This window comes from Thalassophryne amazonica, chromosome 9 (genome assembly GCF_902500255.1).
Source record: "Thalassophryne amazonica chromosome 9, fThaAma1.1, whole genome shotgun sequence".
Taxonomy (NCBI): domain Eukaryota; kingdom Metazoa; phylum Chordata; class Actinopteri; order Batrachoidiformes; family Batrachoididae; genus Thalassophryne; species Thalassophryne amazonica.
Window position 1 is genome coordinate 64,289,440 of NC_047111.1, and position 20,524 is coordinate 64,309,963.

The window sequence follows — 20,524 nt, forward strand, 5'->3', positions numbered from 1 at the left end:
TACAGTCATGCTGATAATTTAGGACCCAATGTAAAACAAAGTCTGAGTTGGGTAGTTTTTTTAAAAAGGTCTCATTGTCATCTGTGGCTCTGGTCACATTTTCAACAAAAAGGTGAAGATTTAAGAATGTCCACAGCTCCTTCATCCTCCTCCATTTCTTGTCCCCTCTGCTTTCTTTTTCATTGCTCTTTTGCCAAAACATTAATCACATCTTTCCATTACTCACCCAGACCACCTAAGAAAGTACTTTCCCATACTTTAGAAGCATCATATGAATTGTGTATATCTTCTGACTCTCATTTCTTACTCTCTTCAGCTTTGTAACCCTCCACACATCCACCTGTTCACATTTCTGCCACATCCAAAGTTTTATCCTACGCTTGCCAAAATTTGATTTAAGCATCATGTATTTAACTGCTACAAGAGTAAACTGACTTGGTATTGGCAAGTTTGATATAGTTTCATATGTATACTATTCTCTTTCACATTATTCGGTTTCACATAACTGCCACATAATGAGAAGAAATTTCCTGCTAGCACTTTAAACAAATGTAAATCAAAATATTTCACACTTTACAAATACCTTCAGGAGTCCTCAGTGTTTGTCCATGCTGCAGTTCTGCAGGTGAATCAGATACAATCTTTTTTTCATTTGACTTTGTTCTTAATTTAATTTAATTTTGTGCATTTGTGATTTGGAAGAATATGATCGCTGCTGATTGGCTGAGGGTGTAAAATGATGATACAGTATGTTACTGTATGCTATGAAAGAAAAATAATCCCTCAGTACATTAAAACCATGTGTCAGGCTGCAATTGATTATTTCCATAATAGATTAATAGATTATTTTCATGATTAATAGATTAGTTCTTATGTCCATAAGATGTTAGGAAATGGTGAGAAATGTCTGTCAGTGTTTTCCAGAGCCCATGATGTTCACTCTTTTGTCCACAACCCAGAGATAATTCTGTTTATTGCCAGATAGGAGTAAAGAAACTAGTACAATAAACCAGAAATTAAACATATTTAAAAAGCTGAAAACAGAATTTGGATTTTTTTTTTATTTTTATAATGTACTCAAAACCATCAATTGTCAAAACAGTTGTTAAATAATAGTTATTTATTAATTATTCAAATATCCTGTCATGTCCCAATTTTCATATTACTTCACACATTGCTTTCCGATGTAAAGATATTGAAAAATTCCATGCTTTGGTCTGTTATCTTTGTTAATGTTTTGTTTTTCCAAAAATATATATTTTTAAGGTTCAGGAGAGAGCTGCTTCACTGGAATATTGTCCATGGTGTACAAAGAAGGGCTTGAATTCTGCTCTGCGGTCTTACCACATCAATATCCAGGAGTCAATTGTGCTGTGCACAAACCCAGAGGTAAGTCGTCAGTGCTGTTGTTTTATGTACAGCTCAACAGTTATGTTTGCGTTTTCCCCCGAGTTGCTTTAAACATTCTTCTCCATTTCACCCAGTGCCTCTTCCCTCTGGTCAGCCGATCTTTGGAGGATATCTTTGCTAGCTTGCGTCCTGCTGAGCCCAATACTGGGAACAAAAGAAAACGCACTGTGACATTACAAAAGGAAGACCTGGTAAAGCCTTCACCCAAACGTCTGTGTTCAAATGAAAATAACAGTTTTGGGCTGCAAAGTGTCACGGACACGCTAACCAGCCCAGCAGAACAAAGAACTATAAATGCTGCTAACAATGACTGCCTCACTGCAGCCAAAACACAAGGCAGCGAGACAACTCATTGGAATAAGGATTTTAACTACTCTGTTGTTGAGACACCAGGATGTAAATCGCTGAAAGATCAGGATGTAGTTCTTCAGAAGGAACCAGGCAGTGCTGCTTGTGTGAATGGTTGTGTACCAGTGACAGAGGTTGCTTCACCTGAACACCTGCAGTGCTCATCAGAAATCTTAACTATTGATGAGGATAAAACAGAGCTCTCTCCTCATCACAATGTGCCAGAGGCAGAGGACATACACAGGCAGGCGAAGAGTACTCTGGACTGTTTGCCAAACATATCTCCACTGGACTCTCAACAATCTGGTTTCGCCAGTATTGACAGTCATCTTTCTGAAATTGATGCACTTAAACTTCAGGACACTGAGCAGCCTACAAAGACTGATCACAAAACAAGCACTGCTGATGTGTTCTCAGAAGCTGGAGTTTTATCTTCAACCACTGTAACAGAGTCAGATCAGCTTGTTCCTGTTCCAGATGTGCTTTTCTGGAGGAACACTGACAACCTGTGTTGGCTGGATACACTTCTTGTTGCTCTGATGAACTGTAAAAGCTTGAGGAAGTTGAAACCTAAAGAAGAACCTCAGCAATCATCTGTTTGGCAGCTGTTCACAATGTACGATGATGCCTGGATGACCATCCAAGAGCACCAACAGACGGGTGGAGGCAAGTTACCCAAAGTTATGAACAAGAAATTTATGCCCTATTTTGTAGGTCTTCTATAAAATGCTGTTTAAGTAGTACTATTGCTCTTTTGTCCAAGCAAAATGATAATTAATTTTGAAGTCGTCTCCAAATAGTATAGCTTGCGGCATTATGAATCTTAATTGTTGTTCTTATGAGATATTTCTTACCAGAATTTGTTTCTGATTAGACGGAGTTGTGAGTGTGCCAAATCATGTTCTGCAAAAGACCAACACAGACCTGCACAGTCTTAGGATGTCCGCCTTCAAACTGCTGCAGCCAAAACTACGTTGCAAACTCGGTAAGATCAGTAAGCGATCATAAGTCCCACATCAGCCAACCAAAACCAGTTCACTGCTGTAAATTAGGAATGAATTAAATTGTCCGTAGGTGTGCGTGCGGGTGTGACTGTGTGTATTTGGCTATATGTAGCCCTGTGGCAAACTTGCGTCCTGTCCAGGGTGTACCCTGCCTCACGTCAATTTCTGAGGCATAATTGAGAGTCTGTAGTAAATGACACTGTGATTGAATCTGATAAGAGTTACCTGGATAACTCCATTTTTTTTGATTGGTCAGTACAAGATAATTGCAATTGACAAAAAATACATGCATCCTCTCGCGTCCTTTGCAAGGTGGAGCAAACAGCCAGTTTTGCTGCTGGTGGGATCACCCCACAGCCTTGTGCGCTTAAAAACAAAACAAAAAAACACAAACTTTTCGGTCATCAGTAGTGCATATCTGTCTTGCTGTTTGATAGTGTGCACTCATTGAGCTGATAACTGCGATTAACAATGGTGTTTCTGGTTCATGCGTGTTTTGCGGATTGCACAGGCTGTCCAGGTTTCAGGTGCAGGGGCAGAAGCACAGGGGTGAGGGGTGGGAAAGGTTGCCCAAAGCTCGTAAATGTCCACTTTATGACATTTAAGACAAAACACATTTTTTTTTGCACATTTTATCATTATTATTCATAAAAATAACACTAGATTGTACTACTTAAAAAAATCATATGTATATATATATATATATATCTGTTGCCCTATAAAAAAGCCCTCGGTAAAGCTAGGACATCTTACTACTCATCACTAATTGAAGAAAATAAGAACAACCCTAGGTTTCTTTTCAGCACTGTAGCTTGGGGCAACTGTATAAATAAAATTGATTTGATTTTGATTTATTTATATATATATATGTGTGTGTGTGTGTGTGTATACGACCTCAATTGGGACGTTGTGTAAAATGGAAATAAAAACAGAATACAATGGTTTGCAAATCTTCTTCAACCTATATTCAATTGAATACTTGACAAAGACAAGATATTTAATGTTCAAATCAATTTTATTTATATAGCGCCAAATCACAACAAACAGTTGCCTCACGGCGCTTTTTATTGTAAGGCAAAGCCATACAATAATTACGTAAAAACCCCAACGGTCAAAACGACCCCCTGTGAGCAAGCACTTGGCAACAGTGGGAAGGAAAAACTCCCTTTTAACAGGAAGAAACCTCCAGCAGAACCAGGCTCAGGGAGGGGCAGTCTTCTGCTGGGACTGGTTGGGGCTGAGGGAGAGAACCAGGAAAAAGACATGCTGTGGAGGGGAGCAGAGATCAATCACTAATGATTAAATGCAGAGTGGTGCATACAGAGCAAAAAGAGAAAGAAACACTCAGTGCATCATGGGAACCCCCAGCAGTCTAAGTCTATAGCAGCATAACTAAGGGATGGTTCAGGGTCACCTGATCCAGCCCTAACTATAAGCTTTAGCAAAAAGGAAAGTTTTAAGCCTAATCTTAAAAGTAGAGAGGGTGTCTGTCTCCCTGATCTGAATTGGGAGCTGGTTCCACAGGAGAGGAGCCTGAAAGCTGAAGGCTCTGCCTCCCATTCTACTCTTACAAACCCTAGGAACTACAAGTAAGCCTGCAGTCTGAAAGCGACGCGCTGTATTGGGGTGATATGGTACTATGACGTCCCTAAGATAAGATGGGACCTGATTATTCAAAACCTTATAAGTAAGAAGAAGAATTTTAAATTCTATTCTAGAATTAACAGGAAGCCAATGAAGAGAGGCCAATATGGGTGAGATATGCTCTCTCCTTCTAGTCCCTGTTAGTACTCTAGCTGCAGCATTTTGAATTAACTGAAGGCTTTTCAGGGAACTTTTAGGACAATCTGATAATAATGAATTACAATAGTCCAGCCTAGAGGAAATAAATGCATTAATTAGTTTTTCAGCATCACTCTGAGACAAGACCTTTCTAATTTTAGAGATATTGCGCAAATGCAAAAAAGCAGTCCTACATATTTGTTTAATATGCGCATTGAATGACATATCTTGATCAAAAATGACTCCAAGATTTCTCACAGTATTACTAGAGGTCAGGGTAATGCCATCCAGAGTAAGGATCTGGTTAGACACCATGTTTCTAAGATTTGTGGGGCCAAGTACAATAACTTCAGTTTTATCTGAGTTTAAAAGCAGGAAATTAGAGGTCATCCATGTCTTTATGTCTCTAAGACAATCCTGCAGTTTAGCTAATTGGTGTGTGTCCTCTGGCTTCATGGATAGATAAAGCTGGGTATCATCTGCGTAACAGTGAAAATTTAAGCAATGCCGTCTAATAATAGTGCCTAAGGGAAACATGTATAAAGTGAATAAAATTGGTCCTAGCACAGAACCTTGTGGAACTCAATAATTAACCTTAGTCTGTGAAGAAGATTCCCCATTTACATGAACAAATTGTAATCTATTAGATATGATTCAAACCACAGCAGCGCAGTGCCTTTAATACCTATGGCATGCTCTAATCTCTGTAATAAAATTTTATGGTCAACAGTATCAAAAGCAGTACTGTGCCTGTGGTACATAGCCAACTAATAAAGATAGATTGATCATATTTAAGATCGAAGCATTAATTAATGGTAGGGCTTCCTTGAGCAGCCTGGTAGGAATGGGGTCTAATAGACATGTTGATGGTTTGAAGGAAGTAACTAATGAAAATAACTCAGACAGAACAATCGGAGAGAAAGAGTCTAACCAAATACCGGCATCACTGAAAGCAGCCAAAGATAGCGATATGTCTTTGGTATGGTTATGAGTAATTTTTTTCTCTAATAGTTAAAAATTTTATTAGCAAAGAAAGTCATGAAGTCATTACTAGTTAAAGTTAAAGGAATACTCGGCTCTGACTCTGTCAGCCTGGCTACAGTGCTGAAAAGAAACCTGGGGTTGTTCTTATTTTCTTCAATTAGTGATGAGTAGTAAGATGTCCTAGCTTTACGGAGGGCTTTTTTATAGAGCAACAGACTCTTTTTCCAGGCTAAGTGAAGATCTTCTAAATTAGTGAGATGCCATTTCCTCTCCAACCTACGGGTTATCTGCTTTAAGCTGCGAGTTTGTGAGTTATACCAAGGAGTCAGGCACTTCTGATTTAAAGCTCTCTTTTTCAGAGGAGCTACAGCATCCAAAGTTTTCTTCAGTGAGGATGTAAAACTATTGACGAGATACTCTATCTCACTTACACAGTTTAGGTAGCTGCTCTGCACTGTGTTGGTATATGGCATTAGAGAACATAAAGAAGGAATCATATCCTTAAACCTAGTTACAGCGCTTTCTGAAAGACTTCTAGTGTAATGAAACTTATTCCCCACTGCTGGGTAGTCCATCAGAGTAAATGTAAATGTTATTAAGAAATGATCAGACAGAAGGGAGTTTTCAGGGAATACTGTTAAGTCTTCAATTTCCTTACCATAAGTCAGAACAAGATCTAAGATATGATTAAAGTGGTGGGTGGACTCATTTACATTTTGAGCAAAGCCAATTGAGTCTAATAATAGATTAAATGCAGTGTTGAGGCTGTCATTCTCAGCATCTGTGTGGATGTTAAAATCGCCCACTATAATTATCTTATCTGAGCTAAGCACTAAGTCAGACAAAAGGTCTGAAAATTCACAGAGAAACTCACAGTAACGACCAGGTGGACGATAGATAATAACAAATAAAACTGTTTTTTGGGACTTCCAATTTGGATGGACAAGACTAAGAGTCAAGCTTTCAAATGAATTAAAGCTCTGTCTGGGTTTTTGATTAATTAATAAGCTGGAATGGAAGATTGTTGCTAATCCTCCCCCCCGGCCTGTGCTGCGAGCGTTCTGGCAGTTAGTGTGATCGGGGGTGTTGACTCATTTAAACTAACATATTCATCCTGCTGTAACCAGGTTTCTGTAAGGCAGAATAAATCAATATGTTGATCAATTATTATATCATTTACTAACAGGGACTTAGAAGAGAGAGACCTAATGTTTAATAGACCACATTTAACCGTTTTAGTCTGTGGTGCAGTTGAAGGTGCTATATTATTTTTTCTTTTTGAATTTTTATGCTTAAATAGATTTTTGCTGGTTATTGGTGGTCTGGGAGCAGGCACCGTCTCTACGGGGATGGGGTAATGAGGGGATGGCAGGGGGAGAGAAGCTGCAGAGAGGTGTGTAAGACTACAACTCTGCTTCCTGGTCCCAACCCTGGATAGTCACAGTTTGGAGGATTTAAGAAAATTGGCCAGATTTCTAGAAATGAGAGCTGCTCCATCCAAAGTGGGATGGATGCCGTCTCTCCTAACAAGACCAGGTTTTCCCCAGAAGCTTTGCCAATTATTTATGAAGCCCACCTCATTTTTTGGACACCACTCAGACAGCCAGCAATTCAAGGAGAACATGCGGCTAAACATGTCACTCCCCGTCCGATTGGGGAGGGGCCCAGAGAAAACTACAGAGTCCGACATTGTTTTTGCAAAGTTACACACCGATTCAATGTTAATTTTAGTGACGTCCGATTGGCGTAACCGGGTGTCATTACTGCCGACATGAATTACAATCTTACCAAATTTACGCTTAGCCTTAGCCAGCAGTTTCAAATTTCCTTCAGTGTCGCCTGCTCTGGCCCCCGGAAGACAATTGACTATGGTTGCTGGTGTCGCTAACTTCACATTTCTCAAAACAGAGTCGCCAATAACCAGAGTTTGATCCTCGGTGGGTTTGTCGCCGAGTGGGGAAAAAACGGTTAGAAATGTGAACGGGTTGGCGGTGTACACGGGGCTTCTGTTTAGGGCTACGCTTCCTCCTCACAGTCACCTAGTTGGCCTGCTTTCCCGGCTGCTCGGGATCTGCTGGAAGGGAACTAACGGCGGCTAAGCTACCGTGGTCCGCACCGACTACAGGTGCCTGGCTAGCTGTAGAATTTTCCACGGTGCGGAGCCGAGTCTCCAATTCACCCAGCCTGGCCTCCAAAGCTACGAATAAGCTACACTTAATACAAGTACCATTACTGCTAAAGGAGGCCGAGGAATAACTAAACATTTCACTCCCAGAGCAGAAAAGTGCGGGAGAGACAGGAGAAGCCGCCATGCTAAATCGGCTAAGAGCTAGAAGCTGTGCTAAGCTAGCGGATTCCTAAAAACACACAAAGTGAATAATGTGTAAATAATTTAGAGGTGATTCAGCAGAGGGAGTGCTTTAGTTAAGGCACGTGAAGATTACACTGTGAAATAAATCGTTATCTAGATCAATCTAACTGCGCAGATTAAACAGCTAACAGATACAGCAAAACACCGCTGTGCTCCGGAACAGGAAGTGATACAATACCGCAGTGAGAGCCAACCACCAGTAGAGGCAAGCAAGAGTCACCCTCTGAAGCGGTGTGTACCATCACAGATACTGGCGTTTCAACTTTGCTCTGGTATCAATCTGGATGGTCTTTTTCCTCTTTTGTCCAGAGGACACAACGTCCATGATTTCCAAAAACAATTTAAAATGTGGACTCATCAGACCACAACACACTTTTCCACTTTGCGTCTGTCCATTTCAAATGAGTTCGAGCACAGAGAAGGCGGCGGCATTTCTGGATGTTGCTGATGCGTGGCTTTCACTTTGCATGGTAGAGTTTTAACTTACACTTGTAGATGTAACGACGAACTGTGTTAACTGACAATGGCTTTTTTGAAGTGTTCCTGAGCCCACGCGGTAAGATCCTTTACACAGTGATGTCAGTTTTTAATGCAGTGCCACCTGAGAGAACGAAGGTCACGGGCATTCAGTGTTGGTTTTAGGCCTTGCCGCTTACATGTAGAAAATTCTCCAGATTCTCTGAATCTTCTGATTATGTTATGGACTGTAGATGATGGAATCCCTAAATTCCTTGCAATTGAACAATGAGGAACATTGTTCTTAATCTGTTGGACTATTTTTTTTTTTCTCCATGCAGTTGGTCACAAAGTGGTGATCCTCGCCCCATCTTTGCTTGTGAATGGCTGAGCCTTTTGGTGATGCTCCTTTTATACCCAATCATGACACTCACCTGTTTCCAATTAACCTGTTCACCTGTGGAATGTTCCAAACAGGTGTTCTTTGAGCATTCATCAACTTTCCCAGTCTTTTGTTGCAGACATCCATTTCAATTCAATTCAATTTTTTTTTATATAGCGCCAAATCACAACAAACAGTTGCCCCAAGGCGCTTTATATTGTAAGGCAAGGCCATACAATAATTATGTAAAACCCCAACGGTCAAAACGACTCCCTGTGAGCAAGCACTTGGCTACAGTGGGAAGGAAAAACTCCCTTTTAACTGGAAGAAACCTCCAGCAGAACCAGGCTCAGGGAGGGGCAGTCTTCTGCTGGGACTGGTTGGGGCTGAGGGAGAGAACCAGGAAAAAGACATGCTGTGGAGGGGAGCAGAGATCGATCACTAATGATTAAATGCAGAGTGGTGCATACAGAGCAAAAAGAGAAAGAAACACTCGGTGCATCATGGGAACCCCCCAGCAGTCTAAGTCTATAGCAGCATAACTAAGGGATGGTTCAGGGTCACCTGATCCAGCCCTAACTATAAGCTTTAGCAAAAAGGAAAGTTTTAAGCCTAATCTTAAAAGTAGAGAGGGTGTCTGTCTCCCTGATCTGAATTGGGAGCTGGTTCCACAGGAGAGGAGCCTGAAAGCTGAAGGCTCTGCCTCCCATTCTACTCTTACAAACCCTAGGAACTACAAGTAAGCCTGCAGTCTGAGAGCGAAGCGCTCTATTGGGGTGATATGGTACTACGAGGTCCCTAAGATAAGATGGGACCTGATTATTCAAAACCTTATAAGTAAGAAGAAGAATTTTAAATTCTATTCTAGAATTAACAGGAAGCCAATGAAGAGAGGCCAATATGGGTGAGATATGCTCTCTCCTTCTAGTCCCCACTAGCACTCTAGCGGCAGCATTTTGAATTAACTGAAGGCTTTTTAGGGAACTTTTAGGACAACCTGATAATAATGAATTACAATAGTCCAGCCTAGAGGAAATAAATGCATGAATTAGTTTTTCAGCATCACTCTGAGACAAGACCTTTCTAATTTTAGAGATATTGCGTAAATGCAAAAAAGCAGTCCTACATATTTGTTTAATATGCGCTTTGAATGACATATCCTGATCAAAAATGACTCCAAGATTTCTCACAGTATTACTAGAGGTCAGGGTAATGCCATCCAGAGTAAGGATCTGGTTAGACACCATGTTTCTAAGATTTGTGGGGCCAAGTACAATAACTTCAGTTTTATCTGAGTTTAAAAGCAGGAAATTAGAGGTCATCCATGTCTTTATGTCTGTAAGACAATCCTGCAGTTTAGCTAATTGGTGTGTGTCCTCTGGCTTCATGGATAGATAAAGCTGGGTATCATCTGCGTAACAATGAAAATTTAAGCAATACCGTCTAATAATATTGCCTAAGGGAAGCATGTATGAAGTGAATAAAATTGGTCCTAGCACAGAACCTTGTGGAACTCCATAATTAACTTTAGTCTGTGAAGAAGATTCCCCATTTACATGAACAAATTGTAATCTATTAGACAAATATGATTCAAACCACCGCAGCGCAGTGCCTTTAATACCTATGGCATGCTCTAATCTCTGTAATAAAATTTTATGGTCAACAGTATCAAAAGCAGCACTGAGGTCTAACAGAACAAGCACAGAGATGAGTCCACTGTCCGAGGCCATAAGAAGATCATTTGTAACCTTCACTAATGCTGTTTCTGTACTATGATGAATTCTAAAACCTGACTGAAACTCTTCAAATAGACCATTCCTCTGCAGATGATCAGTTAGCTGTTTTACAACTACCCTTTCAAGAATTTTTGAGAGAAAAGGAAGGTTTCAGAGCAAAATGAGCAAATATTTGCAAAAACAAAGTTTATCAGTTTGAACATTAAATATCTTGTCTTTGTGGTGTATTCAACTGAATACAGGTTGAAGAGGATTTGCAAATCATTGTATTCTGTTTTTATTTACATTTCACACAACGTCCCAACTTCAATTGGGGTTGTATATGCTTGAATAATGCATAAATGTATTATTATTGACTTACTATTTGTGATAATTTAAGAACCATGTTGACTTTCAAAGTTTGGTCTTGGCTGATTTATTGTGAATATCTGAAATTTAAAAATGGTATTGTCATGGACATATATTTGCTTTTAGTTCTTATTCAGCTGGTAACTCTACAGCACATGCATGCACCAGAAAACAGCAGATGTACCAGTGTTAAAACAGTAATATACATAAATAATGTTTTTATTATTATTATTATTATTATTATTTGCAACAGGTGTTGAGACTGGCTGCACATGCATTGTTGACCCATACATTGGTGTAAAACAGGGGTGGCCAAGTTCGGTCCTCGAGAGCCACCTGCCTGACACTCTTAGTTGTCTCCCTGCTCCAACACACCTGAATCCAATGAAAGGCTCATTAAAAGTCTGCTAACGAGTCTTTTGGAACATTCCACAGGTGAACAGGTTAATTGGAAACAGGTGAGTGTCATGATTGGGTATAAAAGGAGCATCACCAAAAGGCTCAGCCATTCACAAGCAAAGATGGGGCGAGGATCACCACTTTGTGACCAACTGCATGGAGAAAAAAAAATAAATAGTCCAACAGTTTAAGAACAATGTTCCTCATTGTTCAATTGCAAGGAATTTAGGGATTCCATCATCTACAGTCCATAACATAATCAGAAGATTCAGAGAATCTGGCGAACTTTCTACATGTAAGCGGCAAGGCCTAAAACCAACATTGAATGCCTGTGACCTTCGTTCTCTCAGGTGGCACTGCATTAAAAACTGACGTCACTGTGTAAAGGATCTTATCGCGTGGGCTCAGGAACACTTCAAAAAAGCCATTGTCAGTTGCCACAGTTCGTCGCTACATCGCAAGTCGGCTACGTCGAGCCGACTTGCCATCCATCGATTATGTTCTCCACCCCCCTCCCAAATTAAGCAAACAACAAAGAGTCAAGTAAATTAGATCAATTTATTTTGTTGTGAACAGCACTTGAATGCTTTTAAAACGTCATGCTTGTCTACCTTCTTAATGTTTTTGGCATCCTTAGAGTTCAATATTTCCACCAGTTCCTCTGTGAACTCAACAAACCTCGCTGGCAGACGATTTTCTGCTGTTGTTGACATGTTTGTTGCCATTTTGTTGTCAGTTAGTTCCTGACCTTCGTATGTCGTGCTCTGATTGGCTAGCTGTTGGCAGTAAGCTCTTTACGCTATTGGTCAGTGGGAACCGATCCAATATAACTTTTGGTCCTAGCCTTTTTGGATCATTTTGGATCCAACATAACTTTCTGATGCCAGGCATGCCAAAATACAGGTACATAATGGACAGAAAGGCTAATCTGTGATTGGCTATTGCAATCTGAGTGGAGAACATAAATAATGGACTCCATATTTGCAATTGTATAAAAAAAAAAAAGTATAAATACATAATGAAAAAATGATTACTAAACTGAGTTGCAACCCCTTATGTTTGCTTGGTGCATGCAGTTGTCAAAATTGCCAGGTGGCAGGAGTTAGGTGAAATATTTGCAATTGTATAAAAAAAAAAAAGTATAAATACATAATGAAAAAATGATTACTAAACTGAGTTGCAACCCCTTATGTTTGCTTGGTGCATGCAGTTGTCAAAATTGCCAGGTGGCAGGAGTTAGGTGAAACGACACATCGGCAAAACACTCCCTGGGCTCGACAGTCTCATTTCAGAGCCTCTGCTATGTCTGAAGTAGTGAAGCCTGAACCGTTTTGTGGGATACAGCCCATAGAAGGATGTAGATCCTGAATTTTAAGTTGCACGTGAATCTGATCTGCCTTGACGAATGACGCCAACACTGTAAAAAAAAAAAGTTGAGAATACTTCAAATTTGCAGGCAACAGTCTGCACTAAGACTTTTATGTTGTGCCGATGATGAAATATGTTATAGTATATAGTTCATCATTGGCACAATATAAAAGTCTTAGTGCAGACTGTTGCCTGCAAATTTGAAGTATTCTCAACTATTCTTTTTTAGAGTGAAGAAACAAGATGGATACATGGTGTTTTGTTGAGGTGTCGAGAGTACTCATTTAATCATTAAATTAAAACTATTGGTAATTAATTAGAACTTTAAGTGGTGTTTCTTTATGTTAAAATTCTCAGAATTTTCTGGGTTCTTTTCTAGTTTCTTTAGTTTTCTAGTGATAAATATGATTCTAGTTTTGAATCATATTTATCTAATAGATTACAATTTGTTCATGTAAATGGGGAATCTTCTTCACAGACTAAGCTTAATTATGGAGTTCCACAAGGTTCTGTGCTAGGACCAATTTTATTCACTTTATACATGCTTCCCTTTCGCAGTATTATTAGACGGCATTGCTTAAATTTTCATTGTTACGCAGATGATACCCAGCTTTATCTATCCATGAAGCCAGAGGACACGCACCAATTAGCTAAACTGCAGGATTGTCTTACAGACATAAGGACATGGATGACCTCTAATTTCCTGCTTTTAAACTCAGATAAAACTGAAGTTATTGTACTTGGCCCTACAAATCTTAGAAACATGGTGTCTAACCAGATCCTTACTCTGGATGGCATTACCCTGACCTCTAGTAATACTGTGAGAAATCTTGGAGTCATTTTTGATCAGGATATGTCATTCAAAGCGCATATTAAACAAATATGTAAGACTGCTTTTTTGCATTTACGCAATATCTCTAAAATTAGAAAGGTCTTGTCTCAGAGTGATGCTGAAAAACTAATTCATGCATTTATTTCCTCTAGGCTGGACTGTTGTAATTCATTATTATCAGGTTGTCCTAAAAGTTCCCTGAAAAGCCTTCAGTTAATTCAAAATGCTGCAGCTAGAGTACTGACGGGGACTAGAAAGAGAGAGCATATCTCACCCATATTGGCCTCTCTTCATTGGCTTCCTGTTAATTCTAGAATAGAATTTAAAATTCTTCTTCTTACTTATAAGGTTTTGAATAGTCAGGTCCCTTCTTATCTTAGTGACCTCATAGTACCATATCACCCCAATAGAGCGCTTCGCTCTCAGACTGCAGGCTTACTTGTAGTTCCTAGGGTTTGTAAGAGTAGAATGGGAGGCAGAGCCTTCAGCTTTCAGGCTCCTCTCCTATGGAACCAGCTCCCAATTCGGATCAGGGAGACAGACACCCTCTCTACTTTTAAGATTAGGCTTAAAACTTTCCTTTTTGCTAAAGCTTATAGTTAGGGCTGGATCGGGTTACCCTGAACCATCCCTTAGTTATGCTGCTATAGACTTAGACTGCTGGGGGGTTCCCATAATGCATTGAGTGTTTCTTTCTCTTTTTGCTCTGTATGCACCACTCTGCATTTAATTATTAGTGATTGATCTCTGCTCCCCTCCACAGCATGTCTTTTTCCCGGTTCTCTCCCTCAGCCCCAACCAGTCCCAGCAGAAGACTGCCCCTCCCTGAGCCTGGTTCTGCTGGAGGTTTCTTCCTGTTAAAAGGGAGTTTTTCCTTCCCACTGTTGCCAAGTGCTTGTTCACAGGGGGTCGTTTTGACCGTTGGGGTTTTTCCGTAATTATTGTATGGCTTTGCCTTGCAATATAAAGCGCCTTGGGGCAACTGTTTGTTGTGATTTGGCGCTATATAAATAAAATTGATTTGATTTGATTTATTTCTCTGTGACAGTAAAGAGAATATCTCTGGGCTGTTGACAAAGCAAGACATTTCAGGACATCTGCTCAGCCTTTATTTTCTCACATTTTATGGACAGAACGATTAATTGATTAATCCAAAAAATAACTGACAGATTAATTGTTAATAATGGAAAAGAATTGGTAGTTGCAGTTTGGCTGTTTTGTATGTAATGTATGTTGATTATTAAATGCGGACTTCTCCTTACATTTGGGACTCTATCATGAGGAGTTTGAGTCATATACAGTGGGGAAAATAGGTATTTGATCCATTGTCAATTTTGCAGGTTTTCCCACTTACAAAGAATGGAGAGGTCTGTCAATTTTTATCATAGGTACACTTCAACTGTGAGAGACAGAATCTAAAAAAAATTCAGAAAATCACATTGTATGATTTTTAAATAGTTTTCATTTTATTGCTTGAAATAAGTCCACCTATTCTGCACTCTTTACCTGTATAAAAGACAACTGTTCACACACTCAATCAATCACACTCCAATCTATCCACCATAGCCAAGACCAAAGAGCTGTCTAAGGACACCAGGGACAAAACTGTAGACCTGCACAAGGCTGGGATGGCCTACAGGACAACAGGCAAGCAGCTTGGTGAGAAGGCAACAGCTGTTGGTGTAATTATAAGAAAATGTAAGAAACTCAATCTTCCTCAGTCTGGGGCTCCATGCAAGATCTGACTGTGTGTTTTAAGGATGATTCTGAGAAAGCTCAGGACTACACAGGAGGACCTGGTCAATGACCTGAAGAGACCTGGGACCACAGTTCCAAAGATTACATTAGTAACACATGACGCCATCATGGTTTAAAATCCTGCAGGGCAGCAAGGTCCCCCTGCTCAAGCCAGCACATGTCCAGGCCCGTTTGAAGTTGACCGGTGACCATGTGGATGATCCAGAGTAGGCATGGGAGAAGGTCATGTGGTCAGATGAGACCAGAATAGAGCTTTTTGGTATCATTTTCACTCACTGTGTTTGGAGGATGAGAACAACCCAAGAACACCGTCCCAACCGTGAAGCATGGGGGTGGAAACATAATTTTTTTTGGGGTGCTTTTCTGCAAAGGGGACAGGATGACTGCATCGTATTGACGGTAGGATGGATGGGGTCATGTATTGTGAGATTTTGGCAAACAACCTCCTTAGTAAGAGCATTGAAGATGGGTCATGGCTGGGTCTTCCTGCATGACAATGACCCCAAACACACAGCAAGGGCAACTATGGAGGGGCTCCATAAGAAACATTTCAAGGTCCTGGAGTGGCCTGGCCAGTCTCCAGACCTGAACTCAATAGAAAATCTTTGAGGGGAGCTGAAACTCCAAACCTGAAAGATCTGGAGAAGATCTTTATGTAGGAGTGGACCAAAATCCCTGCTGCAATGTGTTCAAACTTGGTCAAGAAACTACAGGAAACATCTGACCTCTGTAATGGCAAACAAATGTTTCTTTACCAAATATTAAGGTCTGTTTTTCTGTTGTATCAAATACTTATTTCATGCAATAAAATGAAAATTAAGTATTTGATTTTGAATGTGATTTTCTGACTTTTTTAGATTCTGTCTTTCACAGTTGAAGTTTACTTAAAATAAAAATTACAGACCTCTTCATTCTTTGTAGGTGGGAAAACTTGCAAAATTGACAGTGGATCAAATACCTATTTTCCCCACTGTACAAGTAAAACACATTTGCAATAACCACTGCTAACATAGTGTATAGGGACAACAGCTGCACTCGGCTGGTGATGCGTGTGTTATTGTGTTTGTTCACTACATTCCTTGACATTGCCCTCTACCAAAAAATAAAAAAAATGGCTCCACAAGTTTAATTTCTTATTCTGTTGTTGAGGCCACTTTGTGTTTTGGCCTCTTATTTTGGGCACAGACTGCGTGATTCACGTAGCTGCTGAAACCACAAGAGTGTACCAGAGTTTGTTTCAGTTGCATCAAACAGTTTCTGTAAACAACTGCTTTCTGTTGTTTTTTTGTTTTGTTTTTTTAATCAGTTGTGTGAAAGTAGACATTGGTAAAGGGACATGCCTTTGAAGTGGCAGCGAGGTAATAAGAGTGGAGAAGATTGTTACAGTTAAGTTTGTCGGACTGCATTCCTCAAGCCAACAGCACAGATATAATTACCAGAGCTGGCTGAAGAACCCAATGCAAATCATAACGCTACTGCTGTGAGTGAGGGAGAGGTGGCTGAGGTCATACTTTTCACATACAGTAAAGCAATGCTCCGACAGCCTCTCAAGCAAGACACTCAATATTTGATTTCTTCTAGCGTCATGCCACTTTGTCTAAAATATTTTATTGTAAATAATATGTGGTTTAATGTTATGACTAGGCTTATGCATGGAACAAATTTTGTACTGTGATTTACAGTGCCTTGAACAAGTATTCAGCCCTTGGGATTTTATGCATTTTAATTTGTTTATGCAGTTTCAAATACAGAAATTAATTCAGGCTTCAGGCTAAACTCAAAGCATATCTCTTCAACATGATGTCAATTAAATAAAAATATTAAAGCCAAGATGATGGGTTGCATAAGTAATGGTCCCCTTTGGTACATGTACACACATGGTACATGTAAACAATCGGTTTTATTACCAGTTTTATTCAAACTAGTCAGAGGATGGATACATGAATATTTTCAAGTCACTGAATATGTCTTGGACTTACTTTGCATTAGTCTTTAAGAAATACAGATAGTATGGTACTGTATTAGGTAAAGCCTAATAACAGCCATCCATCAAGAACTCCCTGAAAAGGTGGTGCACACATTAGGGATTGTAACATCTAGTCCTTTCAGTGAACTTTGGTAACTCTTGAGGAGGAGATGTGTGAGGAAAGACACTCAGACAACCCGGAAGAAGTTATGCATTTTGCATCGCTACTCTTGGCTTCAGAGAGCAGTGGAGCAGAGAAGGATTTTCTTTCAACAAAACGGATCATATCTCGGCTTGCATTTTAGATGTGCCTTCTGACAAATTGTAGCTGAACTTTCAAGCCTTCTTTTTAAGAAAATCCTCTATACAGGGTTGTCACCATGATTTTTAGCAGAGTAAAAAATTGCTTATAAAAGCTGGGTGTTTGGGCGGGCATTAGGTAGTGCTTAAGCGGGGCCCCATGGGGGAGCCAGGGAGACAGAGCCTGCTTTTGCATTATGAGTGTATAAAGCACCTTTTTTTTGGTGTAAATGTACCAAATAGCTCTGGAATGAACTTAATTAGACCATTTTTTTTATTATTATTATTTTTTTATTTATCTTTTACATGCCATGTTTACAAAATATTTGACAATCGGGTACTTAACCTCACAATAACAAATCATGAGCTCAACAACATTTATTGAAATGAAAACAGTTACATGTGCAATTCTATCATAGATTGGATTACAGAATGCTCAGGCAATAAGATAAATCTGTATTATAATAGCCAAGTGGCCTCTGTGTGTGTGCTTGTGTTTGGCTTCGATCACAGAGACGCTGGGGAGAGCTGACATTTGCAGTTTGGTATGCTTATATATTTTGGGTCAAGGATGAACTGTGCAAAAATAGAAAGTTAATAGGACAAATATTGTTGAGAAATTGGTGATTTTGGCAAACCAGTAAATAATGGATGTTGTGTTGCAATGCACCATGGGAGTTTGGGGTTTTAAATGTCGTGGTTCGTGTTAGTTTAACACTGTTGTTAGTGTTATTGATTTATTGTGTTTTTGTAATTTAGTTGGTTTAATCAGTTTAGTTAAGTGTCATGATGCTGGTACCATGAGTGAAATGTGTATTGCATTTGATGTCTTCCGCCATTGTTTGTTTGTGTCTAAAAATAGAAGTACCTGGTTGCGGGAGAATGCAGAAAACACAAGAACCTGTCCGTGCGTGCGAGTGTAACTTCGATCACAGACAAACTGAGGACAGCTGGCATTTGCCGTTTGGTATGGTTATGTATTTTGGGTCAAGGATGAATGCTGCCAAAACAGAATGCTGATAAGACAAATATGTTTGGAGAAACTATGTATTTTAGCGTTGCTAATTACATTCTGGCCTCACACGCCATTCCAGCAGGGAGATGGTAAATCATCTTTATATTAAAAGTGTGAGTGCATGTGTGCATGATTTTATTTAGTAAGTTCAGTGTAAGTACGTAATATAATTGTAAATACATTAAAAACACATGGATGACACAAGAAAGTGAAAACACATTTCTGCTGTGGTCCATTTAAAAATCAAATGACAAAACAGTAAAAGTGAAATAAAATATAGTAAAATAAAATATAATAATAATGATAATAATAATAGTATCATTATTATAATGATAATAGTATTAATATTATCATTATTAGTGTGCAGATAGTAACAAAAACCTAAACAATTTATAAATACATTAAGACAGTAAATTAACAGAAAAAATGTCATTAACAGGAAACAAAAGGTTCTTCTAAAAACTGTTGAGGGCTAAGGTTCTAAAAACATTCTGGACTCACACTCCACCCCAACTCCTTATCGAAGCTTTGCAATTTATTACCACCCTTGAAAAATGTCAGCTACCTATTTGTAAACAATACCTAATCTAGAGCCTGTGGATCCCCACGGGCAATGCACTCATTCTTTTATTCATCTTGGCCCAGTTGTTGCAAGCTGAGTAAAAGCTGAATGTTTCTGCCTCATCCCCTTCAGTAGAAATCATGAGTTGTCTAGGTTTTGTTCTTTCGTTCTGTTTCGGAGGGGGGTCTTGACCCTCATCATAGTAGAAAAGCCCCTTTTACAGTCTGAAAATATAAATTACTTGAAACCTCAGCCTCCGGCTGACAGTCATCATCACAGTGCATGTGTATTGAGGCAATACGAGTAAATGCATTTAATAAGTTTTGTTTCAAGATGCTTATCATGTTGGCTAAATTTATTCAAGTCAATAGTATATGAACACCAGGTATAATACCAGGTTAAATTAAATAATTATCATATATGAAATTCTCAATATACTTGCTGTTGAAATAGGAATTATAGCAATGGTTGAGGCCAGTTTCACCAGGTTTGACATTGTGTCTTGATGCACATATATCGCCTTCTTCACATTGTCAGGAAGTTAAATTTCAACAGAAATTGAGTGTTTTAACTTGTAAAATGAGCTACCAGTACCAGGATAATTTGGTTGGTGAGGAGTTGGCAAACGATGTGTAGTTATGATCACACTCTTTGTTTTTACTTAAAGCAAATCCGCGTTTTAAATCAAATGACACATTGTTCCAAATGTTGTTATACGGACAACACACTGCAGTTGACCAAAACCTTTTTTTTTTTTTTCTTTTCCAGAAGTACAGCCAGAAGGAGTTCATTAATGTGTCATGTGAGTTTGGTTGCACTGTAAGATATAAATAAAAGGTTGTTGAGATTTTATTCAAATTTATTACTATAAAAAAAATCGCTGAAATTATGGAATAGTATCTTTTTCCAATCTAAGTGCTGTAGTGCAACCAGTGGGAGTTCATTGATGTGTGATGTGAGTTTGGTGGTGCTACTAGCAATAAATAGCGATTTTTATTCAAATTTATTGGAATAAAAAAATATCACTGAAATTATATAATAGTACATTTTTTCCAGTGTAAGTGCTGTAGTACAACCAGAGAGAGTTCATTGGTGTGTGTGTGATGTGAGTTTGGTAGCACTACAAACCATAAATGTGACATTGAGTTTTTAATCAAAGCATTTCCTTTCCCCGTGATAATTTGTTGACGGCCTTTGAGCTTAGCAAAGAACAGAGGATGTCTCATTTTGATAGGGAAAAAACTGTTTTAGTTGGTTGTCTGTATAACAACATTTGGAAAGACGCTATTTGATTTAAAATGGTGATTAGCTTTGAAGTTATTGATTATGGAAGGTCGAATCTTTGAATATCTTTCCAACTTTACTTGGCAGAGAACCACATCAGGAACAATTTTTAATCAGTCAAATCCCACAACACATGGAGGATATTATTGTTATTATTTTTCCTTTACATGAGGGACCATAAGTTCAGTTTTCTAACCGGTGAAGCAGGAGATAGTCCAG

The 20,524-nt window shown here is 39.1% G+C and overlaps 1 protein-coding gene across 3 annotated transcripts in view; it reads left to right on the forward strand.

The window, feature by feature from the left end:
- The window catches only part of uspl1 (ubiquitin specific peptidase like 1), a 34,009-nt gene that overhangs the window by 7,646 nt on the left and 5,839 nt on the right, over positions 1-20,524 (forward strand). For all 3 annotated transcript variants that reach the window (XM_034178220.1, XM_034178222.1, XM_034178219.1), the window contains 3 exons: positions 1,267-1,389; positions 1,485-2,424; positions 2,633-2,743. In XM_034178220.1, the coding sequence (XP_034034111.1) occupies positions 1,267-1,389; positions 1,485-2,424; positions 2,633-2,743 (1,174 nt within the window). The remainder of the gene's footprint in view (positions 1-1,266; positions 1,390-1,484; positions 2,425-2,632; positions 2,744-20,524) is intronic.